Source organism: Antrostomus carolinensis, unplaced genomic scaffold (assembly GCF_000700745.2).
Source record: "Antrostomus carolinensis isolate BGI_N321 unplaced genomic scaffold, ASM70074v2 scaffold20709, whole genome shotgun sequence".
In the NCBI taxonomy this organism is placed as follows: domain Eukaryota; kingdom Metazoa; phylum Chordata; class Aves; order Caprimulgiformes; family Caprimulgidae; genus Antrostomus; species Antrostomus carolinensis.
This window is the reverse complement of record NW_010336807.1, coordinates 100,825-128,197: the sequence shown is the minus strand read 5'-3', so window position 1 is coordinate 128,197 and position 27,373 is coordinate 100,825. Positions and strand designations below refer to the sequence as shown.

At 37.7% G+C, this 27,373-nt stretch overlaps 1 protein-coding gene across 1 annotated transcript in view; it reads left to right on the top strand.

Moving 5' to 3' along the window:
- The first annotated feature begins 210 nt into the window (after window positions 1-210).
- The window catches only part of LOC104530424 (laminin subunit alpha-2), a 31,215-nt gene continuing 4,052 nt past the window's right edge, over window positions 211-27,373 (top strand). The window contains exons 1-13 of the mRNA XM_010174999.2: window positions 211-250; window positions 1,372-1,510; window positions 3,162-3,173; window positions 5,583-5,703; window positions 8,052-8,215; window positions 9,657-9,818; window positions 13,407-13,583; window positions 14,499-14,715; window positions 17,235-17,294; window positions 19,435-19,547; window positions 21,060-21,249; window positions 23,538-23,693; window positions 27,208-27,361. Coding sequence (XP_010173301.2) covers window positions 211-250; window positions 1,372-1,510; window positions 3,162-3,173; window positions 5,583-5,703; window positions 8,052-8,215; window positions 9,657-9,818; window positions 13,407-13,583; window positions 14,499-14,715; window positions 17,235-17,294; window positions 19,435-19,547; window positions 21,060-21,249; window positions 23,538-23,693; window positions 27,208-27,361 — 1,705 coding nt within the window. The remainder of the gene's footprint in view (window positions 251-1,371; window positions 1,511-3,161; window positions 3,174-5,582; window positions 5,704-8,051; window positions 8,216-9,656; window positions 9,819-13,406; window positions 13,584-14,498; window positions 14,716-17,234; window positions 17,295-19,434; window positions 19,548-21,059; window positions 21,250-23,537; window positions 23,694-27,207; window positions 27,362-27,373) is intronic.

Here is a 27,373-nt window from a genome sequence, read left to right as displayed (position 1 = left end):
CTGTTGACCACAACTCTTTGACTATAATAACTCGGAGCTCTCACTTGTAGGTTTGCTGCACCTTTAGAGGAGGAATTCCTTATTGCTAGCCAGTTATCTTAATTCATACTTAACTCAGGACGTATTAAAATAAAATACAATGTTGTATAATTGTAATTTATTCATACCATTCAAACATATCGTGTTTATAAAGAAGATACAAGCATAGAAATGAAAGAAAAATTAGTGTATTTACAGTCAGGTACAGCAGGTAAGTCTGTCCCCTATTCGATTCTCTTTTACTCCTGAAAACAGTAGTTTGGTTTCAGGTTTTGCACATTCCTTCCCTCTTGTAAGGCATTTATTTGGTCATCTGCTGCTACAAGAGACTTACCTGTGTGGAGTGCTTCTATCAAAGAACACTTTTCCTCCCATCCTCCCATCGCTTCCTCCTCTCCATGGATTATACATTACCTCTTCTAGCCTGTCCTCCCTTTGAAATCTCCTAAGAGGTTGACAGGTCTTTCATCTCCAAACACAATCTATTCCATCTTTAACCAGAAATCAGGCTGGACACTTTTTTAATTAAAATAAAGGTTCATTTCATTCCTTAGGTATGTTGATGGGGAAGGTGTGTGCATGTGTAGATTCTAAGCAATCTCTTGCATTTAACTGTTTGAATAAAAAAAATAAAAGAAATTTTAAAAAAGGAAAGAACCCTTTCTTTGCATCCCTGTGGGAGAATATCCCGTTCTTCCCTGAGGACTGCTCAGGACTTTTCAACATGTCATGTCTCTCTCATTTAACTTTGTTTTCTGTATTAATCTATACATTATACACAGAACAAGCATTTAAATAGGATTGTTGTATATAGTGCATTACTGACTCCAGATTGAGATTAGACATGACAGCAACTGACTGCTTCGAGTTGAAAATGGTTTAGAGTGACTGATCACCAATCTCTAAGGCACATAATGCCAATGCTTAACAAACTTTTACACTAAAAAATCCTGCTCAAGTGACAACCTTTGGACTGAAATCACAAATTAGATATAAAATCATCTCTTCTGTCTTGAATTTGTCCTGAAGTGTTAGCTCCAAATTACACTGACACAAAGAACATACCAAATTGAAACATATTTAGAGAATATGTATAAATAAAGCACACAGAATTGCTATAGCATTTCAGGTTGTTATGGAAACAGAGGGAAGTGCAGGTCTCTTCCCCTGCCCATAATTGACAATTTGGAAATCCAGTGTCTTAATTGCACAATACCCTTCTTGCCTCTCCCCTCACTTGCTAATCCTCCAGATATTTCTCTGTTGGTTTCTTATATTAAGATATCGTTGTTTATGTCTGATATTTTGAAACTAATATTAAATCTCTTCCAGCCAACATATCAATTGTAGACATAGACACTAATGAAGAAGAGACCATAGCAACAACTTCTACAGGCAGCCACTTTGGGCTCAACTTAAAAGGCCATGAGAAAATATATTTTGGGGGACTGCCAACCCTGAGAAATCTAAGGTAAAGTGGCTCAACCCAATTTCTTTACTTTTAGTAAGGGAATGTAAATGCAGTGTAATCCCATTCTCTGTACCTGTTTCTCAAGTTCACTTGCAGTAAGTGAATGGTGAGTTCCAAACGTACCCTTTATTGCCACAGCAGACCAACACTTTATTTGCATATGCTGTGTATTTCAGTGTATTTCATGCAGCTCACATTACACAAATACAATGGAAATAGCAGTAACAGTGCAGTGCATCTTACTGATGCTGTGCAAGAACCATGATGTAGCTGATTTTTTAAGGGGTTTTTTTGTCTGATGAATTGAATTTGTGACTTTAGACTTAGAGAAATAGCTCCATACCTCCACAAATTTAAGCACAAGTGTTTACCTTCTGCACGAATAGAGAAATTGAACTACAAACTACTCCTCATGGGATTGCTGTTAAATGACTATGCATGTTTTTTCATAACGTGGGTATATTTTCAATACATATAAAAATAAAGTGTTTAGATATCATTTAAAATTATTTATAGACATAATTTTCCTGGACTCCTTAGATTAAATTCCTCCTGTATTCAGGAATTAAAGTATATGATAAAATACTCTTGATATATTTAATGTAAGTAAAATGAAAATACGCAACCTTTTCCTTTCAGAAGCCTGATCTTGAATTTCTTAATGCAAATAAAATTACCAGTATTTATTTTTAAAATATTGAATAATATTATTGATTAACTTAAGCTTTAATAAACTAAAGAAGTGTGATAACAGGTACTTGAATTTAGTGACTGTATTACCTGGGTTCAAGCAGACCAAAAACTTACTTAAGGTTTAAATGAATATTCAGCAGTTTTGCAATGACAAGAGAATTCTGTGCTACAAGGAACAGATGAACAACACAGAAACAAGCTCATTAATCTATGTCAGCTTTAGCTACATGGCATGACAGCCTTGAAGTGGTCTTGTGCACAAGAAACTGTTGTGATTAGCCCACAGGCTGTTCTGTAACTAAAAGAATGGACTTTTTTGTTAATTTATTAGGTTAATAACTGACCTCTGATGTCAAATCACCCAGCAATAAAAAGGTCTAAAATCTATTTTACTCATGAAATATAACACTGTATTATGTAATTGTGAAATCACACCAGTGCATAACAAAATGTTTAGAGCAATTATCTTCCAGCAAATCCTTTGTGGATGCTTACAAAATCAGTGTACCACAGCTACTTGGACCTGTGGTAATCATTTTGCCTACAGCTATGAGTCACTGGGGCAAGATGAATGTTATGGTAAATTAGAATCAAAAGTAGTGAAAAGGAGATTAGGGCAAAGCTGATCTACTGCAAACAATAGATGCTGAGGTACCCATGAGTTTGTAATTATCAGATTGTATCAGTCCGGACAAATTCCTTTACATGGTTTGCTTTTACACATGACCAAGTATAGCAACAAATTATAAAAGCTCTCTGATAGATTACATTTTAAGGTAGCTGTTTGCAGAGTAACCTGATAGTGTATCTAGAATCTCACTCTCTATTATATGTTGTTTGTAAATGATGTATATCTGCTTCACTGTGAAATATTTGGAACCTTGCTAATAGGTATCATTTGCTACAATTAATGTAATTTTGATTTTTTTTTTTTTTTTGTCTTTCTCTTTCCTCCTAGTATGAAAGCAAGGTAAACATAATCAGATTACTTGCATGACTTGCATGTGTCTAGTAAGCGCAGCTTGAAAGCACAGGCAGCAACGCAGAAGCAGCGTGTGGGCAGTATTTATACCAGCTGTTACGCTAAGGCTGTTAATTCAGCGAGTTGCTCCTGCTGCAACAAGCAAAACTGCTCCCAAGTGCTTAACACTGTCATGGTACATGCTGTGCACACACCTACACAAACAACTTTTCTTCACGCAGCTGCTTGCTTCAGCTGTTTGTTTCTGACACTGGAATGCCTCGGAAGCAGAGCCATGGCAAGCTCTATGGCAGAGTTTGATTCTGGCCTCCAGGCTTGTAAGGGCAACTTAGTCCCGGGTCAGGTGAGGAGCTCTGCACTCTGAGGCAGTGAAGTAGCCACTGAGGAGGGTATGAAAGCAAGGTGCAGTTTTTTGTGAAATCTGCCACTTCTGAGTTTAAGAATAGGGGGGTAGGGGAGGTCATCTATTTCTGTTTCCAGTTTGCAACTACTTGTGTCCATTACTTTTGCTTTGATATGCTCAGATATGAACTGAACTTCACTATGTTTTGCAACTTAATTCCTGGCTTGAATTAGAAAAATACCATTTCCTCCACAGTACTGAGAAAGATTATTTTCTCCCAAGCTCCAGAATTTTTTTCTTGTGTTCCCTTGAAACTTAGTTTGGAAAAAAAACCTGCCAAGAAATTATGCAAGATCTGAACGAACTTGGACCTTGTTTTATATGTTTTGGAAGGGAACAAGGGCTAAAGGAAGTCATAGGAAAACATGAAGCAAGTGTTCCATGTTTGCAAGGATGTAAAGTTCATACGGGTTGGGAATTATAAGGTAACAGCAACTACTTGTAACAGGACAGCATGAGGGCAGTCTGGAATTGGGGAGAGCAGGAAGGGGGTAGGAACCATCCTCTGGATGGCAAAGACAGGAGAGTGTGGGCACTGCTGACAAAGCCATGACAAAACTCTTCTGTTGCTGGGAAGGTTAGTCTATAAAGGAACTGGGGAAGAGCTAGGAAATAAAAAATCAAAAATGAAAGGTGACGATAACTACATCACTGTAAATAAAGCAGAATACAGATTATTTTAGTAAAATAGGTGCTTACTTTCAGGAATGTAAATTTGCCAGAGAATACACCATGCTTGCTAGGATGGCTATAATGCAAAGAATGGCTTTCAGTACCAAAACATGCAGCTGAACAGTATCTGTGCAAAATGGTTTTATTTTCTAATTAATATTCTTTAAAATCTTTTCTTTCCTTCCAGGGAGCTAAGTGTTTGGATTTTTTTTCTCCCTGCAGTTTTAACTCCTTGTTTACTTTCCAAATTAATTTTTCTTTCTTTGAGTTGTTCATATTATTCAGATATTCTACTAAACACTCAAGGGTAATATTGTGAGTGAATTAACTAGTGTTTTTTTTTCTTTTTGGATTTATACTCCATAATATTAATGGCAACTTTTTACCTGAAATGGCTTTATAAGGCTTTTCTTGTTGCAAGCCTGGTTCAGATGTTGCCAGCAGTTGTAGTCTCACTCTGGTGTTTCCAGGCCTGGGAAATCAATGCTAGTTTTGGTGTTACTTTCAGGGGTTTTCCCATTTCTTCTGGCAACCAGCTGATAAGCCAAACTATGGAACTTTGCATTTCTATTAAATTTTCTGTTTTCCTGTCTTGGATGGATAGTTTTTTCTATAGCTTTCTGTAGCAAACCCAAGTGGTTTTTTTTAATTTAACTATCTGAGAAAATCAAGTGCATTGCTGTGTCAAAAGAAAATGTGCAGCAATTTTCATAGAAGATACTTGGAATATAAATTACATAGAAAACAAATGTAAGTCCACCTGAACATAAAGAATTCCTAAAGCATAATTTTTTAAAATTTTTTTTCAGTCTTTGGTAAAGACTTTATACAAAATGTTTGTGTGCTGCTAAAGTTCCTCTTCCATTGGCATCTAGCATGCAAAAAGATGAATTAAACATCTGTCTTCCAGTTAAGCTCTCCTTATTGTTATGATTTCCTAGCTTGCATCTTTCTGCTTTGCCTAAGGAACAACTACTTACTCACTGCATTTAAACACCAAAGGTGACAGTGCTCCTTTACCAAAAACAAAAACAACAAGAAAAAAACTACCCCATCTGTGAAAGAAAAGAAAAAATGGAAAAGAGGACAGTTGTCAATTGGAGATGAGATGAATCTCCTGATACACCTTTGAGTGATGCAAGGCAGAGTACCATATGTGCTGATAGGTGGTAGAAAGCAAGATGTATTCATTTGAGTGTATATAAAAAAAATCAAGCCTCTGTGCGTCTGGAAGTGCATGTGTGTGTGTCTGGCTGATGGTGTTCTCTATTTGTGATCTATTTTTGAAAATACATTGTACTTCTACATTTATTTTTTTTTAGGCCTGAAGTGAACTTAAAGAAATATACAGGCTGCATGAAAGAGATTGAAATTTCAAGGACACCGTATAATATATTGAGTAGTCCTGATTTTGTTGGTCTAACCAAAGGATGCACACTAGAGGTTAGTCTGACTTCCATATATTCTGTTCTTAATGGGTATAAATGTTTTCTGATTTCTGGTTTTATGGCATAATATATTAGTTGTATAAGGCATATTCAGACACACATAAGGATCTAACCTGAAAATCAGAATGGTTATGTCTAAGAGAAAGAAAGATGAATGAGTTTTATCAGCAAGTAGACCAGTTTTCCAGATCCTAACTTTTTGGACATTATCACTGGACAGTTGTGATATCCCCTATCCCTAAAGGGTAGGATTTTCTGAAATACTTAGCAGTGGTTTAGCTTTGTTTCAGCTGACCTAAATGGGAAGTATTGACATTAATGAGGATAGAATTAGGCACTGATAATGCAAAAACCTTTAAAAATGTTAATGCACACAAAACCCAATTATTTAAATTATTTTTCTAAAAAAATGTTGTTATAAAATCATTCCCTACAGAAAACCTGAGGTACTTTGAAAAACACAGTATATTTGGGGGTAACTGAAACAAAGTCACCTTTAGCATAGGAACTGTAGAGCACTGTTCCAAGCTACCACTGAGCTGGAATGCACGTTGCTTACGGATCACTACAAATGTGCAAAATTGGTGTCATTATTTTAACTTTAAATACAGCTCAAATATATTCATTTTGAATCATTTCTGCTTCTAATTAACAGACTTTCAATGCATATAAAATTCAAGGAATATCATCCTAAGTTTGGGAGAGAATATAGTAATTTTGCATGGGAAAAGAAGAGTCTTCATATATAGAAAAAATATTTCCAGTGACCTATGTCTCCCAATAAAAAGTTTGTATTCTTCCCTGGAAATGTGTGCTATTTAAGATAGTTTTGCAAACAGATATATGATCTAGAGTTCCATATCAGATACCACTACAGCAAACCCAAATGAGATGTTGTTAACCTGATGCCCCAAACATTTTTCTACAAAACACTGAAAATTTCCTCTGAACAGTGACTGGAACTTGGCCAGGCCAAAATAAAGCTGAGTACCCTCTTTTGGTGTATTTGTCACTTCTACCTCTGGCCTTCATTAGAGCAAAAGAAACACAACAATAGGACTAGATGCTCTTTTGAGGTCCTTTCCAATCCCTAATATTCTGTGATTCTGTGATTCTGTGTGACTCAGACAGGATATTAGACCAGATGAATCTGTCATGAGATGGCCATTTTTAAGTTTTCAGGTTTGTGATAAAGCTAGACTGTAAACAATCAGATTCCTCAAATGCAATCTTACAAATTTGGATTCAGCAAAAATTTTCAACAAAAATTTCTATTTGTTTTGATTTATTGTAGATGCTTTCCTGAATAGGAAAGGACAGTTGTATTCATTTTCTTCTGTTTTTATGAATCTTAGAAAGTACTTTTGTTTTTCATGTTATTTTGTAACTCTTGGGGTTTCAGAGTATGAAGTCTAATTGAATTTACCATTTTGTTGGGGAATTAAGTAAAATATTCTAATTGTACAAAACAGGATATGTAGGATAATTAAAAAGAAGTGAAATAAAAGCGAAAGATAAAAATTGGATATACACTTAGTTATTTAAGTGCCTAGAAAGCACTTAGAAAGGTGAATATCATCAGCAGTTATTTTATCTGGCATAATCTATTATCTCTAGACCTGAAAACAGTTCTTCTGTACTAAAAAACTTGTGAGTTATTTCAGAAAAAGTCACTGTTTCTATAGACTGGTCTTCTGCAGCTGGAAGAGTACAAGAATTCGCAGAAAATCTTCAGGAGTATGCCCTGATTTATTATGATGACATATTCTACTCTTTAAATTGTATTGATGGCTACCAATGTCCAAAGAGTTGGGCCATGCACAACAAGTGCTTCATTTATGAGCCTGAGTCATCAAGAAAGCAGTGGTGCTTAGTGAAGAAATAATAATGAAGCAATAATGACTGATTAATGGAAAGTATTTTCTGGGCACATTTAACAAATAATAGAAGCTAGTTTATGTTCATATTGGCTGTTGTTATCTGTTGTATTGATTTAAAAGCAAAATCCTATTGTATTAACTCAATGGAAAACATCCATTAAAAAAAAACCACCTGTGAGGAGTTATTTTTAATCCAAGAGGATATACCAAAATAAGACTGGAACTTTGCCTTCCTCTAAGATGGGATTCCAGAAATGCTCTAATGACACCAGATGTAAACAGGTAAATTAATGTTTGCACAACACTTTGAGAAGTAAATTGCTTAGTGTTTGTTATTGCTTCCCATCTCTTCACACTGGTTATATTTACATGGTTTATTACTTTAGTTAAGAAATCTTTCTGCATGTTCATACTCTTGCTTTTAATCCTACTAATGCACTTTCCTGTCCTCTTCTTCCTACAGAACATTTTTACAGTTAGCTTCCCCAAGCCAGGTTTTGTTGAACTGCAGCCTGTCTCCTTTGACATGGGCACAGAAATCAACCTCTCCTTCAGCACCAAGAATGAGTCTGGGATCATCTTGTTTGGCACAAGTGGCACAGTTGTCCCTCCCAGGAGAAAGCGCAGATACACTGGAAGGACAGCTGCCCCTCTGAGGAGAAGGCGCAGACAGACGGGACAGGTATGAGGAACCTAGCAAAAAATAAAGAAAACCCACAATTTTATTAAACTTCTCCCACTTAGTTCGTTCAAGACACTGTAAGATGTTTATATTTAAGTTAAAATTCAGTGCTTGGGAATAAATTATTTCTAGTGTTATCTTTATCTGATGGGGAATCTGATAGAGGCTCAAAATTGGTTTGGATTGTTTTGTTTTTTGGTTTGGGGTTTTTTTGGAGTAACTGTTTCTCTTGAAGATTTACAGTAAGGCATCCATTGTTTGTGGCTAAACAACAGCAGATTTGGTTTTCTATCATATAGATGTTTCCATGTTGTTTATTTAATCAAACCTAAATATTAGAGAATTGTGTTCTTCAGTCATTCTGAGGACTACTTAGACACTATTAATGCTTGGAAACATCTCTCATTCCTGTTCATGAGGATAATTCGGTTTCCCCTGAGACCAAAAAAAAAAAAGGCTTCTAAAAGCAGTGCAAGATAAGCCCCTTGTTTGGGATTACTGCTGTGGGATATAAGGCTTAAGTGTGCTCCAGCATCATCTTCTCTCCTATAAAATACAAATCTGTAGTATAAGTCCTTTGTGAAGAAGAGGATCGAGTCAGTCTATTCAGAGGAAGTACCTACAGAGTCCAAGTGACTAACTGCTAAAAGTGTGACTGGTGTTAGAAATTATTCACATCTTGAATAATTAAAAGCCTCACAGACAAACATATTATAACAGAGATAAACAGAATATTTTGGTGCTTTCTTTGTTCAAGGCTTCTGGGAAGTGATATTTCATTATTCTCCTTCCTGCCTGCTTTAGAAGAGACTTCTCAGTGACCTGGAGGAACACGCTCAAGGGACAACACATTATAATGGCTCACTGACATGACATTAACTTCAGAGTAGGGGCTCCTTTATCATTACCCAGCTTTTGAGGTCACAGAAGTGAGCATGACACTCATTGCTATAGTAACCGGAGGTTAGATCTTGAAGTCCACTACAACATGATATTGGTTGCTAGAGTAACTACTAGCATGACTTGCTAGCCCTCCAAATGCAGAACTCACATGATCAGTGCTATTCAGGGCTTGATGGGTTTAAGACCAGCTCTCATAACAGCAAAAATCAGAAGAATTGCAGGTTAGAAGTCTCCATCCTTCCCTGCAAATAGGCATGCAGAGAGTCAAATCTTTAGATGAGGCTTTCCATCATGACCACATTTTACCCTTCCTCATTATAAAAATACAAGAGTCTGAATACAGCAGCAGCAGAACCAAAACTACAGTATCTTTACCATGGTGAGCAGATTAAAAACCACTGTAAGAAAAATAAAACATATGCACTAATGTAAAACTAAGTGAAATAATTTCTTTCCAAATGTAACTTACCTTTTCATACCAACATGTACATTGCAGGCCTACTATGCAGTGTTCCTGAACAGAGGTCGACTGGAAGTGCATATCTCCACTGGGATACGGGATCCCCACAGAATCACCATCAAACCAGAAGCTGGCGAGTTTCATGATGGCAGAGCACACTCCATCCGGATAGAAAGAGCTAAAGGGTAACAAATACCTACAAGTGCTACAGACCACCAAGTGCTACCAAGTTTTTAGGAGTCAGTTTCTGACAGTGCATGTTATTCTGCAGATCTGGGTTTACATGCTTTCATAGGCTGTCAGCCTGTTTCTCCAGAGACCTGCATTCATCTGAATTGGCATCTTTAATCTTTTGGTAGTTGGCAAATATATTTTATTAATCAAATCTGTGGACGAAAAATACTCCTGCGGTGCAGTAAATCACATTTTCAAGACATGTAGAAAAAAAACATTTTCAAAGCATATAAAGAGCAACAGCGCAGCAGCCTGTAACCTTTTTGAGATGCCATGTGCTGGTGTATATGCAGAGGGTTATGGTGGGGCCCAGCTAAATAAGGTAAAACAATGAAGACGCAGAGTGCCATATAAATGGCAGTCATTCTGATGGCTGGAAAGCCACCGCAGACCTTCTCAGACTATGTTATTTTAAGCAGAATTTCACTTAAATTCCTTTGTCCTTTCCCAGACATTGTAAAAAATGCTAATTACACTTCACCATTCAGAAAGTGATTACAATGGCACTACTGTAGTGTGTAGGACTCAGGCAGTCACTAATATTTATGGTCTGGAATAGCTCTTGTTCCAAGTAGGATTTGTTGTGGACTTTTGGACGTAGAAATGTGTACATACTGTACAGACATTCAGTGGATTAGTGGATTAGTGCACTGTACAGAATGTTGTTCTGTTTTGTTTGCACGAAAATCAGAAAGAAGATTTGACATCCAGCACATTACAAAATGTCCTTATCCAAGTGCACCATACACTAGGCTTCATCCTCTCACCTCCACAGCATTGCAGCCTTCTTGAGCAACAATTCCTGTCTGTCTAGTCCTGAGATGCCCTTCTGTCCTCTCTATAATTTGCTTTGCTTTGCTTTGCTTTGTCCTTTGTCAGTATGATTTTCTGACTGAATTTCTATTGTATCGTTAAAAAAACCTTATAAATAATGCCTTCAGACAGTATCTCTCCCCAGCTTCAATGACTGGTTTGAGAAAAAACTGCAAATTCTTTGGGAGAAAATGTTATTTTGGAAATGGATCATTTTGTCACTGTGACAGAACACAAATATGCAGATAATAATAAGAAGTTCTAATCAACAAAGAAAGTTCTTTTATGCAGTGCTGTGACAAGTACAGTAGCTTGACCTGTGAGAGTACATCAAGTCACAATTGCTGCACAATGCCATCCAGTGATGACTCTTGTTCAGATGAAACCCCTGTTTTTTCAGAGTAGCTCTGTTACAATCAGATTGTCTGAACTCCACAGTTTCTGTAACCTGAAATGGATGTGAAAGATAGAAATTAAGATTAATCCCTCCTCTGTTCATCATGAATTTAAGCTTTATTTGATTAAATAAGAGGAACACCCTTTGAAAACTCTTCGGAGAGATAATAGTCCATATAATTATGAAGTATTTGCTTTTTCTTCCAAGGTAATTATAGGATACTGTTGAAGACTAATGCAAATCATTGTATGGTTCTGCTTGGAGGCAAAATGTTTACTATGGTAATGGCTAAAGATGAGATTAAATATTGCATGGTGATGGAAAATATTGACAATCAGTGGCAATGACTAACATGCAGCAGCAGAAAGGATAACTTGAGTCTTGACAATGTGATTCCCCTACACTTCCCCTGCAAGCAATAGAGATAAGCGTCCTCTCTGGGACACTTCATAGAACCTAAATTAGTCTGTTGCTCTGAAGTGCCCCCGGAGAAATCTCTCTCTTTCTGTTTCCGCTGCTGAAGGGTCTGGGGGAAATCCTAGAGACTGTCTTGAAAGGTAAGTCTTGTTATAGTCACTGCCCCCAACCCTTTGAAAAATGAACCACTTTCTTACTCTACAGCTTTCTAGACAAAATGAATCAGTCCAAAACTATGAGGAAATTGGATGGTTTGCATGTAGTAAAACAGTTATCTAATTGCACCTAATCTAAGGTGCTTAAGTCACAATTTAGTTCTGTCTAGGACTTGTATAAATAAAAAAGCCAAGCATTTTACGTATGAAAATTGGCCTCTTTTCAATAAACATTTTCAATATTCAGTTTCTAGCATTTGTTATTATTTTTAAGCAAGAATATTGGAGTTCAATATAATTTTGCAGTTGAAAAAAGGTTATTTGCTAGAAACTGATTATTTCTGATGCATCATAGACTGCTTAGCGATTCTGAAATATCAAAGTACTTACCTATATATACCCAACCTGGGTTTAGATAAGTAATTGTAGTCACAGATGCTTGAATAGTTAGGTCCTGATGTTTAGCATGACTGTAACATATTTGAAATAAAACCTGATCTTCACAAATCATATCAGGGTTTACCAGAAACATATATATCTTTTTTTGTGATCTTGATTGTCTCCTGGCTAAATTCTATTAAATATAATCTAACAACACAAAGAAATTATGCCACCTAGCATTCTACATTCATCTTCAGAAATACTGAAGTTCTCATCCGTCCTTTGAGACTCAGTTTACCTTGAGCTAGATTTGCTCAGAAGTTGGAGATTTTCTATGTTTTATAGATGGTAAATTTTCCTAAAGACAGCAGATAAATTTCTGACTGTCATTGCTATACATTGTTTTATACGTTACCCATCAAAATAATCTAGTCTTGCAATTCCACAGTCTTTGCATTAACACTGCTTTCTCAGTATACACAATGGCAAACTAGTTTTTCACTTTCTGTCCCCTTTACCATGTTTCCCTGTAAATGTGGTACAAACCTGCAACGTTTGCATCTCAGTAGCCTTGACAGGCAAGTGCATTCAGCTTTTCTCTCACATTTGGATTATTGCTTTTACCAGAATAATGCCCTTCACTGTATTTACCCCTTTCCTCTTTGCTCTGACTTGGCTTGGTCAGACAGTGGTGCTGTGCTTCAGAAGCTTCTGCTTTCCTCTATTCAGCCTTAACAGTATCTTCCATGGACCTGCTTTGTCTTTAACTTGTAGCATGTGCATTACTGATGAGGACAAATTATAGCAGTACATGGTGAACAATCATCAATTCTCCTACTTTGCTGTCTGCCCCAGAAAACAGCTACCAGATCTTTTAAAAAGTCTGCAGTATGTATCTGTGGTTGATTCTGCAATCAGAGCAGTCTGTGGCAATGTTTGTCCCTCAGCAAGAAGATAACAACTTGTACAAACCAGGAAATAGGGAGCCCGAACAAAAAGTGACCCCATGCTGTTCCCATCCTGCGGAGCGCTAGACAATTATACCTACCATCAGAGTGCAGCAGGCTGGGCTCTTACCACGTCACTGCTGCCACCCTACAAACCACTCCTTCCTCTTCGACCAGTGACTGATATTATCACCTCTCCGCAGCACGGCTTTGCCAAGCTCTGTCAGAGAACTACTGAGGAAGCATAGCAGTAGCTGAAAACCTTCTAGTGGTTAATTTGCATTTAATGTGAGCTGATAATTACATAATTTTGGTTGCTCAGTGATACTGCTAATGTAGGAGTAAATGAGGCCTGCAAAGTGGTGATTTCAATACAAGCAATAACCAGAGTAAAATATGTATTTCTTTGCTTTCATATACTTTTCACAGGATCTTCACTGTTCAAGTAGATGAAGACAAAGGCCAGACCCAGAGACTGCCAACAGACCATCCCATCTCTGTTAAGAAGCTCTTTGTGGGGGGTACTTCTTCTCAGTTTCACACCGCACCTCTCAGAAACATACCACCATTTGAGGGCTGTATATGGAACCTTGTCATTAATGCCACGTAAGTCTCACTGATGCCAACAGATGTCCAGTTAATGAGGTCTGGTTAACTACCTTGGCTGCCAAAAGAAACTACATTGTTGCAAGGAATCATACTAACAGCAAATCCTAGAATATTATCTGTTTTCTTAATATGCCCTGCCTTTTTTTTGTCTACAATATACACTCAGGCTATACAATTAAGGAACTAATACCTGCTTATTTATCCATAAAATCTAAAAAATTCAACAGCAATGCCGCAGTAAGACTTGCCTCAGTGATAGGTATGTATGGTATACCATAATACTTTGAGTAAGGTTGATCTCCAAAAGTATACAAATTCTGAGAACCACCATGGGGATTAATTTGCTTTGTGGAAAGTGCATGCTGCAGTAATCTGGAAGGAACATGTAAGTAAAGAGAAAAGGAAGGGTGAATAAAGTAAAACCTCTATAGAAGGTTCCCATCTAAATCTTTCTTTAGAGAGGTGATAGATGCTCCATCTATGGAAACATTCAAGGTCAGGCTAGACAGGGCTCTGAGCAACCTGATCTAGTTGAAGATGTCCCTGCTCACAGCAGGGGGGTTGAACCCTTCCAACCCAAACCATTCTATGACTCCATAACTTAAGTATCTAAATTAGGATCTCATCACCCCACACTCCATCAATGCACATCAGAGAAAAGGACTTCTCTGCAATATGATTCAGCCTACCTAGGCTGGTAAAGCTTGCCAGAGAGGATGCCTGTCTCTCTGCACTGACTGTAGGAAGGAAAGACGATGATGTCCCACTTCTGTACCTAAACCAGATAGGATGAATCCTGGCTCTTGTGTCCTGCAAAGAGGAATTACACTGCAACATATAGCTATTATTTACAAACGGGTGGTAAAAAGGCAGCAAAACTAATAACAGATCAATTTCTTTGTCTGTTCTCAGCCCCATGGACTTTGCTCAACCTGTGTCGTTTGAAAATGCAGATATTGGCCGATGTCCCTCTCTAGAACCAGAGCTTAGGCCACCTGAGGATGAAGATAAACCAATCCATGCAACAGCCTTCATCCAACCTGGACCAGACACTAATGGGGAGAAAGAAAGACCCAGGACTCCTCCTACTTCCCCTCCTCCACCAACACCATCTCTATCTTCAGCACTTGTAAGTCTAGATCACTTCATTCAGGAGAAGTTTATTTTTTCCAGGCAAAACTGAAAAGCTAGCCATCAAGAGTAATGAAGTAATTTGCCACAAAACCAGTAACAATTCAGCATGATATTGTAAAGGGAACACCTTGTTACAGGTCAGTAAAACCCCTGGATAATGGAAAAATGGTTGATGTCATTTGCTTGGATTATCACAACAGTAATTAAAACAATGATATAGCAGTAGAATTCTTTTTGGCTTGCATGCTTAGCCACAAACCCTTGCACTTCAGGATGTAAACTGAGCAATATCCAACTGAGGTTGGAAGGGAAATTTTCCTATGGGAAATCCATGACTTTATGATATTTCTTGTGCTGTTCTCTGAAGCATATGGCAACAGCCATGTCAGTGACAGGATGAAGAAACAGGTAAACCAGAGAGGTCTGTTTGATATGACAGTTCCTCCACTGCTATTTTATAACTTCAGTCAGGACACTTACAAACTTAACTGAAACCCCAGTCACTGCTAAACTGAGCTCAGATGTTGTTACCAGAAATCTTAAATAGCTAGATAGTGGCAAGCAGTCTTATACAATGAAATTTAAGAAGAAACTTCTTCTGTCACAAGTGTAGCAGTTTTACAAGCTGATGCAACATATTACTGTCCAGAAAATATATGTTTAGCTATCTGAATATTAAACTCAATAATGCATCCACTGGAAGATATTCTTGTGGGGGACATCCTTTGCATTTTATTACACCTGCATACAACCCACAGGTTTATGCAGGATACAGTTCAGTATGGGTGAGGCTTCCAAACAGTGTGAAAAGACTGCACATTTCCCACGTAGGAGCCTATTTACACTACCATAATTTACACTATCATAATAAGACAGTTTTGAGAAGTTAACAACTGGAATATTTAAATCCCCTTTTTCTATTTATCAAATACAGGAGTCAATAGTCTTGACATTTTCTCCCAGACTGGCTTCGTAAGATCTTTTAACCATTTTGGGAGGTATTCCCACGCTCAATCAGGTTTAATCTTCATTCCTATTTCACTCCTCCTCACTGACACAACATTACAGAGATTAAGATTATCAATTAATTGCACGAAGACCAGGGAAAAAAAAGAAAAAAAAAAAAAAAAAAGGAGTTGTGATTTTCAGTGAGTCAGTTGGCTGTAAATTTGTCAGAGACAAAGGAACCTGAATTTATTGATGCTGTCACTCCCTGTTACCTGACTCGTTTTCAGAATTAATATCTGATTTTCCTTGGACATAGGTAGGATTTCTAACAGTGTTTTTCTACAAAAAAGTGGTACAAAAATTAGGTCAAAAGGACTAACACATTAAGGTTAATTTTATGTTTGAGATTCATGGCCACATTCATTGGCCAGGTACACATGGCACAGCTTTATCTAGAAAGAATGTCAGGCACTACTGAACTCTCCACAGCACATGCAGCCATCTCTGTACTTGGAAATGGGATCCTGGGGTTCAAGATAGTCAAGCTCCATCTTTGTTACTACCTGCCTCAAGCCCCAGAGCTCTATGTTAGTGGCTTTTAATGCTCTAGGGCAGCATTTTTTATTCATCCCACAAGGTGGAGTAGTTGTAACACGAGGGCTTCAATGCATCCTTCTGTTTGGAGTTGAAAGTAAGCATATTTGAAGTAAGGCTACCATAGAAAGATAAGGAGCCAGGCAACAACAAGGTAAAAGGAGTTATGAAGTTTAACACTCACTGTTGTGAAAGAGTGCAGTCATATTATCCCTTGACCAAGCATTATAAACAAAGTAAAAATCTACAGAAGCACATGAGAAAGCAAGTGCACACTTTCTAAGACCCTAAGCACTAACTTTTATATAGCAAAATTAAGAGAAATAGATCTACTCAGTAATAACAGAAAGTAGTCCCATTGTAACCAGGTGAGTTTTGTATGTGACATATCTAGAGCCGTGATAACTTGACATAGGAGTTCAAAATAAAAATCTAAATAAAACACTATTACTCTACTTTCTCTCTTGGAAAAATGAAACTGTTCTAGTATTCTGAAGACTTGAAAGTATTTAAAATAAGGCAAGCTTTTGCATAGCTTTTATGTTCATCTAAGTTCTCCAAAGTAATTTTCTGGGGAATATTGCAACAAAAGAAGTAACTACAGTTTAATACTGAGATAGCGCTCATATGCCAGTTAATTATATAGAAGCTCAGTGTAGAATTGTACATGGAAAATATACAACATAAAAAAAATATATTTCACATAGTAGGCTTAATAAGGTATCCGTTCTACTTAAGTCCTTTTAGGACTTTTTTATCTCTATTATCCATCTGCATGTAAAAGGGGAAGGGGAATTTAATCTCAAGTGAAAGAAACCTTCCCTGTACTAAAGGCAAGACAAGGTCTAAAAGTAGGACATGTGGGAAATACACTGGTCACCAGTCTGCTGCTGCTGCTTGCTATGGATGCCAAAATGTTTCTCAACGATTGGTAACTGCTGCTTCTGCCTCATGTTATTCACTGCTTCTCAGGACTCGCTTGCCACTGAAATGAAGAGCGCCAGCATTCCTTCTGCATTTGACTCCGTGACGGTATTTTCCATTTCTCCATGCATTACTCCATTGTTTTATTAACACTATTCAGTGAGCTGTGGGGACTGCTTCAGTGGTGCTCCCTTTTGCCCCTAATTACTTTCTTTGTAATTGCTAATACTGCATTGTTTGGAGAGAATGTGTGACAGTCCACCAGTGGGCTCTTCTATTCTTCATTTCCACTGTGATACACACCTAGCTTCTTGATTTACCAGTCCAGTCCCTGACATCTGGCGAGATGAAAGTAAAGTGCAGCTGAAGAGTTCAGTCTTGAGGCTCTTGGGTAGTATGGGAGATTATTAAACAGCCAGATTTAAACCTGGGACCTTAAAGTCATTACTGAAAAAACAAAGCTGGGATATTTTAATACAGGCTGATCATCCATCTAGTCTTGTGAAGGCTGTAAAGCTGGCTGTCCTTAGATATAGTGAAAGCAGACACAATTCAATTTGCTGTCAGAATATGTCCTTTTACCGTGTAATATGTAAAAGTGTGCCACAGAAAAGTGTGCTAGTCCATTTTCCAATTCTTTCCTGTTGTTCTTGTAGGACTGTAGTTAGTCCCGATCTTCAAATTTGAGCAAGCCCAAATGCTATTGAAAGTATTATATACACAGTATTATTATTAACATAGTGGTTAAACTTCTAGATAAACCTATAAAGCTTAAAATAATTAGAAACTTTACCCAGCACTATAAGAATGTGATTTTTTTTTTTCCTATTTGAGGATCACTGGAAGATTGCTATCACATATTCATAACTTTGGTCCTGCTGGATTTTCCCCGTTTATTCCCTCCATTGCACATTGATGTGTGCTTGTTGTAATGCATGGTATTCTAGTCTGTCATATTCAAACCAGAGCAGTCATTATGGAAAACTAATTTTTAGAAGTGCTTTATACTGTTGTGAAGGCTTTTGTGACATGTGAAAGCAAAAAATATAACACTACTGAAAAACTGAGTGTGAAGGGAAAAGAAAGTTCCTCTTAACTGCTGAAATATCTGTGCCTGATGAGTCACTCATGACATTTTCAAAATGTTTCACAGAAAGAGCTCTTTGTCAGCAAAGCACCACACCTTGTGCTTTGCAGGTCCCTGCTGAGTCAGGGCTCAAATAAGAGACTGTCGCCAGTTCAAAATGTTTTTAAGCCACAGTGCTTAAAAACAGAGCTGGCAGCTATCAAAGTTTGGGTTTTTTTTCCCAGTGGTATTGCCCTGATATTGTGTTGTGTTAGATCCTTTGAGTAGTTTCTTCACAATGCTCTCAGTGGGAGGCAGAAGCCAGACATGAGTAGGAGCTGGTAATTACCATGGTCTCGCATTACCCCAGGCACCACTATACAAGAGCTTTAGGGCCAGAGATTAAAAGACCTGGTGAAATTAAAAAGAGAAAATTATACTGGGCAGAAGATATTTTACCTTCCATTGTTGCTCCACTTTAAGATAAATAGAAGTGGAACAGACAGGGAGGGGCTTCTTTCTTTATCCCCTGGGTAATGTGTCTGCATGAGACAGCTTAGGGAGTTTAACAGTTGTTATTTCTATCCATCAGTTATCCGGCTTCCCTTATTGTTTGGGGGGGGCTTTCCACAGCACCAAGGGAAACAACAGCACATTAAACAAAGAATACAGTTGTAAAACAATATAAAGAATTAGAATGGTGGAATCATTGACAGGTGCAGGATCTGAAACTACTTTTAACTCATTATTTTTAAGGTAACTAGATTTCAAGTCATCAGCAAAGCATCCCTTTAAAACTTCAGCCTTGCTTCATTTATGTAAGAGGGCATCCTACTGTGTAAAACTCAGTTATGGGAGCTAAGAGTACACTGAGCTGCCTGGAAATCACTTAAGACTCTTGTAAATGTCGACTGGTGGCATGAAAGTAACAATGTTCATCTATTACTTTTATTTGCTTTTCCAACCAGCTTAACAAGCCCTGCCTTTACACCAAGTTCCTGTCATCCTGATTTCTAACTTTAGCTGTTGTGATAAGACATCAACACACTGGAAAATGGCAAGGCCAGTGTCTAGACTAGCTAGAATATTCCAACTCCTGAGCAGCTGGAAGACTTCCAGCATGTGCACAGCTGAGATTAGATATGAAATATGAAGTTTATATGATACCTGTATATTTTGCAGGATTCCTGTGCTGCTGACACAGAACCAGCCATTTTAGAAGGTGGCAAGCAATTTGGTCTTTCAAGGAACAGCCACATTGCAGTCGCATTTGATGACACCAAAGTGAAAAACAGGTACGTTGTTTATTTCAGCAATGAGTTTTGATGGAATCATGTGAGAATAATACCCCTCTCAAAAGCATGTCCCAAAATTATGGGCTTAATCTGAAAAAGATCACATCCCATGGCTAATTCATTTGATTATACAAACAGAAACAGCACTAAAGCATGAAATCTAGGCAATGAAGTGCCCACCTAAGTAGCTCTCACAAAAAGATTTTACCTCTGTGTTTGTCAAGGTTTGGGCACATACAGATCCCAGACTGATTTGCAGAAAAACAAACAGAAGAATGGAACCAGGTCAGGCAACTGAGTTCATAGGTTGCTTTTCTGGAATAAAGTTTCTTAGCTCATTACCTTGATAATTTTTTGTAATAAGCAAACCTTTTTTTCTTGTTCTGCTGATACTTAAGATCAATCTTGCACAGTAAACAGGCAAAGTGACATATATATACACATATACACATTGATATATAAAGGAATTCCAAGAGCTTTTTATAAAAATACAGCTGTTTTCAATGGATTTGTGAAGCTAGAACTTGTTAATTGTTCATTTTTTGCTGTGATGGAACATGATCATTAACAAATGTGCCATGTCACACCAATGAGCATTTTTGCTGTCTTACAATTTATCTAGTCTATCAATCAGCCTCACACTTATTTTTACCTATAAAGATGCTCTACTGCGTATTTTCACGTATGCTAATTTTAGAAAACTAGGAAAATAATTAAAAGAAATATGCAATCCTACAGTCCTTGCATGTCTTCTTTTCAAATAAGAATCCAGGCCTGATGGTTGTCCTGCAATGATTTTTCACATTTATATTATCAACAGCTTTCAGGTACTGAATTTGCAGCTCATCTTGGACTAGCTTAGTGATGTGCTGCCAGTCCAACCTTAGCATCTAGAGAATCTAAATAATTTCTTCCAGGTTCTCTTTGCTGTAGGGGAGGTTTTTGGCATTACTGTTTGGTCCAAGGGGTTTTTCACAAGATGGCAGATCTCCTCAGACACTCCCATTTTCAGCTGGGAGAAATCAGAATGTGTTTTATATCTTGATTGTAAACTCTACTCTCTGCAACTTTAAAAGTTTTGCAACCTGTCTTCAGGCAATACAACTCATTAGAAACCCAACATTTGCCAGCTGTCACTACAGCTCGCTCCTCTTAGTGAGCATCATGTGTGTGGATGACAGATAACGCCGCTGGAATTTTACAAGCGCTGGGATTTTCTAGCAACTACAGCTGCAGCTAAGAATTGTATCTTGAAATTCTATGCCAAGGTTTCACTTTTGTATTTCCATAGCAAAGGGACTAATGAACTCTCACATGTGAGGGATCATATATGTATGAAATGCAATTCACATATAACCAAATTATTTTTTCTTAAACCCTGATGGACAAGTAAAATGGGCCACTAAATGTAAAGTTTTGGAACACAAAAAGGTAAAGCAGATAAATTTGTCTACTCTCTGACTCTGAATATCTTTTCTTTTGCTTCTCTTTTCCTGTTTGTTTGATTTTCAGACTTACAATTGAATTTGAAGTCCGAACAACAGCTGATTCTGGCTTGCTATTTTATATGGCTCGCATCAACCATGCTGATTTTGCTACAGTTCAGATAAAGAATGGACTGCCTTATTTCAGCTATGATCTGGGGAGTGGAGACACCAACACAATGATTCCCAACAAAATAAATGATGGCCAGTGGCACAAGGTATAATAGTCACTAATGCTAAATTATTCTTTGTGATGCTAAAAGCGAGCTTTGTTTTACCTTAAGATATGTGCAAAAATGTAGTCTATACATGCTTTACAACTACCCATTTCTGTCATCTGCAAAATTTGTCCTTTCGGGTGCACTGTTGAGTGCACAATACATATTCTACTAACAAGAAAAGAATTGCTGATCTTTGAAATTTGTCCTTCAGGACATCATTGAAGCCAGTTGTTTCTTTGTTAATAATGTCACTGTTCAGCCATAATGCTAAGAAGAAAGAAAAGGAAAAAAGAAAAGACTTAAGTAAATCTTCCCTGCATTATTAATTCGGTTCATTAGGGAATAAATATGATATCCATGGATGTACTTGGCAGCCCTTTCAGTGACTTTATGATATACATATCATATATGCATATACAATGCTTGTGGCTTTTGGAGGGTAAGCAAAGGAATAGTATCACAACCATGAAGTTTAGTATTTACTGGGCCAAGGACAACAGACACATAGTGTATTTATTAGGTAACATGCTTGAAGGCACTAGTAAAGATACAGAAGAAAAGAATACATGTAACCATGTATTCAGGTTATATGCTGTAAGAGACATTACATTTTGAACAGATACTTGGAAAGTGACCATCCACATCTCTATCACCAAATGAGAAAAAAATCTGATTGCTTGAATTGCTCTTACCACACTCTCTTTGAAGTAATCTTTAGTCCTTCTTGACTTCATTACCACCCTGTTCCACGGCAACTTTATTTTCACTGGATTTTTATTCATGAACTTTTTGATGATAGCAAATGCTCTAAACCAAGGTATTTAATGAGGCTAAAAAATGAAGTTGTACTCATATTTCTCTGTTTTACATAATGCCTAGGAGCACTGGCAATAGACCAGGGCCCCTTTCTGCTAGATTGTATATAGATACAGAACAAAGATTTTTTGTTGTTGTTGTTCTTTTAGCCATTTTCTCTATGTTCTGAGAGAACTAACTAAAGTATATATTCTTAATGCAAGACTGTACTCTTTGGCATTCAGCTTGGCATTCCAGAAGAGAAGGACCTTTGTTGTAGATCCCATTTTTGTAGGAGAGAATGGAGATAAAATCAGAAGATACAGTTCCCAAAAAGCACAAGGAAGTCCATTTTGGGAGAAGGAAAAGGGCAACCTCTTTAATAAAAGACCACAGTCTTTGTTTTTTAAGAAAGCAAGGGCTTCTGCTTAAAATAAATATTTTAGTGAGAACCTTTTCTCTATTTGAAATGGTTTAAGTTGAAAAGTGCCCATCAGGCCTACAGAAACCACACTGTGCTGCTGCTATCTCTAGGTCCTCTGTAAGACTGTCTGTTCCTAGTTCCTGTCTCACTCACCAAATCCTCCTTCTGCCCAGGGTGTAACTGTCCATCTCAAATTTACAGTGGTCTAGAAACACCAAGTTCAGTCCCTTGCCTTCAGGCCACCCCTTGTCAGTGTTCAGTCGTTCCTGTTGCATGACAGATGTGCTGCCACGCTGAAGCAGAAGCAGCCATGTTAAAGAAAAGCCAAAGAAAAATGCTGTTTCTGTCTCTCTCTGCTACTCTGGTCAGCTAACCGCTGTGCTGTTTAGAAATGTGCATGTTGTATTTTACATTTTATCCCCTTTTTATACAGAATTATAACTATACTGATTTGTAGAGATTTCGGTATAAATCTTTGGAACAAAATCTCCTGCAGTTCTTGGGGTAGAATTTCCTCCACTCTTCAGCAATTGCACTTCCTTCATGCAATTCACAGCCAATTTGTCTGAACAGAAGCCCAACAGAACATAGTTGGTGTTATATTTACTCTAGCATGAACTATGATCTGAGGCACGTCCAAACTAGTGGAATCATAAACTCAATACTGTCTGCAAACATGTGCTGTAATAAAAATTTGCAACTGATGCCATTAATATTCATAATTTACTTTTCCCAGTACTTAAAATTGCTATCTGATTGCAGGAAAAACAATATTTTTGCATGCCTGTGATAGTAACAAGCTTTTTAAAGGAACCCCAAGTCCTTTCAGTAATTCTAATAAATGATAGTCATGATGCCTCCTGACCCAGAGCACCTATATGTTTGCACAAAACCTTCTGCGGTAGCACCGTTCCATGAACATAGTTGCCGCCACAGTACTTCTGCTAACCACTACTACTACTTTCTTCCATCCTGTTATGTATTTTGGATGTAAGGCTAGTTGCAGTCTGGAAGCAGTTATCAGAAAACTTATCTGTAATTGTATTGCATTTGTGTGTCTTTTTAGATAAAAGTAATTCGAACGAAGCAAGAAGGAAACCTTATAGTAGATGATGTTTCAAACAAGACTGTTAGCCCCAAGAAGGCTGATATATTGGATGTTGTAGGAATGCTGTATGTTGGAGGATTGCCCGTTAACTACACAACTAGAAGAATTGGTCCAGTAAGCAAGTTTGTTTAAGTTATCTTACACTCCTTAAGTATGTCATGATTGCTACCAATGTCTTTCCAGTTCTGTTTTGTTTTGCTTTTCCCTCGGACTGCTCAAGAGTATGGATAAACTGGAGCTTACTGGAGGTACACTACATTCTTTCATTGGAAAGATCTGACTCAGAATCCAGTTAATGGAAAGAACTAGAAAGAGCAGAGTTAGTTACTGTTACAGAAAAGCCGAAAGATCCATACACTTGTATTCACTTGGATCAATGAGCAGCTAGAGTTTAAGGTCTTGAATGCTACTTGCCCTTTCTCTTGGCTGTAATTCACCTAGCAGTAAGTACTAATAAACACTGAAAGCATCTCCTAAGAGAAGCAGTAGAAGCCAAAATTACCCTGGACAAAGTACCCGGTAGTACAGCTGCTTACTCTGGTAATTGGTTTTGTGTTGTTATTACTAAGCTAAGAGAGAATGTATTTTGAAGTAAGGTCATGAAAACTCTGTTGTCCTCTTTCTGTTTCCAAAACAAATGTGTACATTTCAGTTTATCACTGTTTCAGTCTAAACACCCAGCTTCCATGTTGACACAGAAGATACCTTGGCAAACAGAGAGCCCACGGAGGTGAATATAATTTTGGCCTAAACGTTGTAGGATTAACTAGGAATACTGTATTCCTACACCTAGGCCATTTATGGCATATAACCACACAACTCCATGTCAGTTATCTCGCTTTCCTGTTGTTCTCCCACTTCCCAAGACGTGCCAGTATCAGAGAAAACTTCTTCCCTGCATTATTTTTTCTCTGCACAGAAGAGTCTTCCAAAACAGAACTCAGAACTTGAGTGAACTTAATTATAGCAAAAAAGAAAATAGGCATACAGTACAGCACAATGTGGACAGAAAAACTGGAATGTTAGTAGCGGCTATGTCTAGGCTCATTCTAGGTGGTTATACAGAATCAGTAAAGAGGAGGTAAAAGCACAGATCCTAGCAAGGAAACAAACCAGACTCTCAAAGAAACTGCACAAGAGTAAGTACCGTTCTAGTAAGTGTATTATGGAATGGTGAATACTAGTATATAGACAGGCAAGAGTCCACCAGTTCAACTGGAGAAAAGGAATTCCTAGATCCTGCTTAAACAGGTCAGTATAATAACTCAGAGATTGGGAATAAAGAGGAATAATAACCACTCTAGATCTGAGAGTTGTGTTCTAGAAAGAAAACTGACCAGATCATATTTCTTAACAAATTTTGGATTGTGCAGAAAGACCAAATTGATCATTTGGATTTACCAAGGCAGATCTGAGGCACTGAAAAACAAAAGCAATGCTTATCTACCCAAAAATATAATTCCTAATACTATCAAATTATGCCCTTTGAAATACATCCGCAATTTACAAATAGTAATCTAAGGAAAAAGGTAACAATAAATCTTTACCGATTGCTCCTTGTCAGAAGTAATGGAGGGAACCCAGATACAGATAAATGGCTCAGTCTGGCAATAATAGTCATGTCAGATCCTGACAGTCTTATGTGCTTTGGGATTTAAATGAAGCTGTGACTTCAAATGTCATTCACAGAAGGTAAAAACCAGTGCTTGCCTTTCAGTCATTCTCCATAAAATATACCACATGATGTATTTACAGAGTGTTTTTTTGTGGGATTCATGTAAAGGCTTTGAAGCAAAGTAAGTTGAAAGCATGTATTATCTTAGTTAGGGCTTTCTGCTAAATACACATCAACCTTTTTAGACACTAATTTAATACATAACTATAGGTGGGCTGGCTTCCTGTTCAGTGAAGGCTGATACCTACTTATTTGGCTTCAGCAGATGTCACATTTTAAGCACTCAAAACTCTGCTATCAGCAAAATATGTTATATTGCCTGTTACCATGCTAAAGTATAACCAGATTTGCTTCTCCATGGGGAAAAAGTTAAATTTTGAAGTTAGAGAATGGTACTGAGTTGTCGACAGATCCTGCATTTCTATGATTTATTCTCTCAGTGAAAATGGCAAGCTTTGTTTTGTGGCATTTTTATTTTTAGTAACAAAACTTATTGATATGTAGGTGACTTTTTCTTAGAAATTGGAAAAAGGTCTATTTATAAAGAAGCTGACAGAAAGCTTCGCTGGGCTCAGAACTGAATTGATTCATTGATGTTGCTTAAGTTCTCATTAAAATTTTGTACAGGTGTATTGAGAAGTAATAAGTGGTATAATTCCACAGCACATCCAGCTTTGATTTACAAGGAAAGAAATTATTTGGAAATTCTTTCAAATTACTAGTCAGGATATTGTTAGAGGAGGTGGTGTGCAGAGTCAAGGCTTCCCTCTGCAGTGTGCCTTTCTCCTTTCCGTATTTATACATAGTTCTACACTGTATTTTCTATGCTGTTTTTTTAGTTTCTTCCTTCCTACTTCATTGCTTATGAATGTCTTCCTTTTCTTCCTCAAAGTACATGCTTATCATTTTCCTCTCTCCCACTGATACCAGAGATAAATCTTCCTAACTCTTAAGTCAAAGATCAAAGCCTTTGTCTAAAGCTGAGAACCAAAAATGCAGCTGCTGCAGACCTCAGAGAGAAGAGGGGGAGAGCTGTGGGGGTGGTTCACAGGAGATGCCAGTGACTCTCAGAAGTCCCACTAGGATGGCTCGATCACACAGCTGAGCCCTGGGGCAACCCGGGGTGTAGCCTGGGCAGCCCCTCACTCCTGCCCCAGCAGGACCTCACTTACTTACACCACCAGCTTAAGTCTGCACATCCCCCCCACTCGGAATCACAGTGATGTGCTCCCAGCTGGGAGCTGCATTTTGCTACCCTGCACAGGAGGCTCCATACACCCAAGCACATCCTCTGCCTCTACCTGCTTCTCTGGCCAATAGAGTGGCCCTTGCCACTGTGCCACCAGCCCTATATACAGTTAGTATACAAAGAGTACAGTCAACCATTATAGGAAGAGTAAGTCAACAACTTTTATGTAAGGGCTTTGTTCATTTTAGTAGCTGTGTACTTGCATTAGCTCAGCCTTAACATGCAACATTAGGCCCATACTAAAGTGATTAAAAGGGAAAAAAATTTTAAAAAGCCCTAGTAAAATTAGCCCCAGTAATTACCAGCAGCCCAGAGAACTATATCCAGTATCTTCATCTACTCGCAAACCCCATAAACTAGTCAGTTAAAAAGGTAAAGTATAGGCCATTAAATTCCTGCATTGCTGATGTAATTTGCTCTGTTTCATTATGCAGTGTATTATTTTATGTCCCCTCCATTAGACCAAATAGATGTGACTCAGATCACATCCCTGAAAAGTAATGTAATTCATCCTCAGTGTATCTGAGATTAGATTCCCATTACAATCAGGATTAGCCATGTAAAAGTCAAGTTTTATTCAGCTCCATAAATCCAGCAGAGAAGCGGAGGAAAGGTACTTTTTGATGATGTACTTCAGGCCTTTATTCTGAGCATTTTGCCTTGCTTTGCACAGTTATATGTTTTGTTTGAAACATTGAATGCAGGTCACCTACAGCATCGATGGCTGTATCAGAAGTTTTAAAATGACAGAATCACCTATTGACCTGGATAATCCAACTTCCAGCTTCAATGTTGGAAAATGCTTTGTCACTGCACAGAAAGGAACGTACTTTGACGGAACAGGCTTTGCCAAAACAGGTAATGAACACC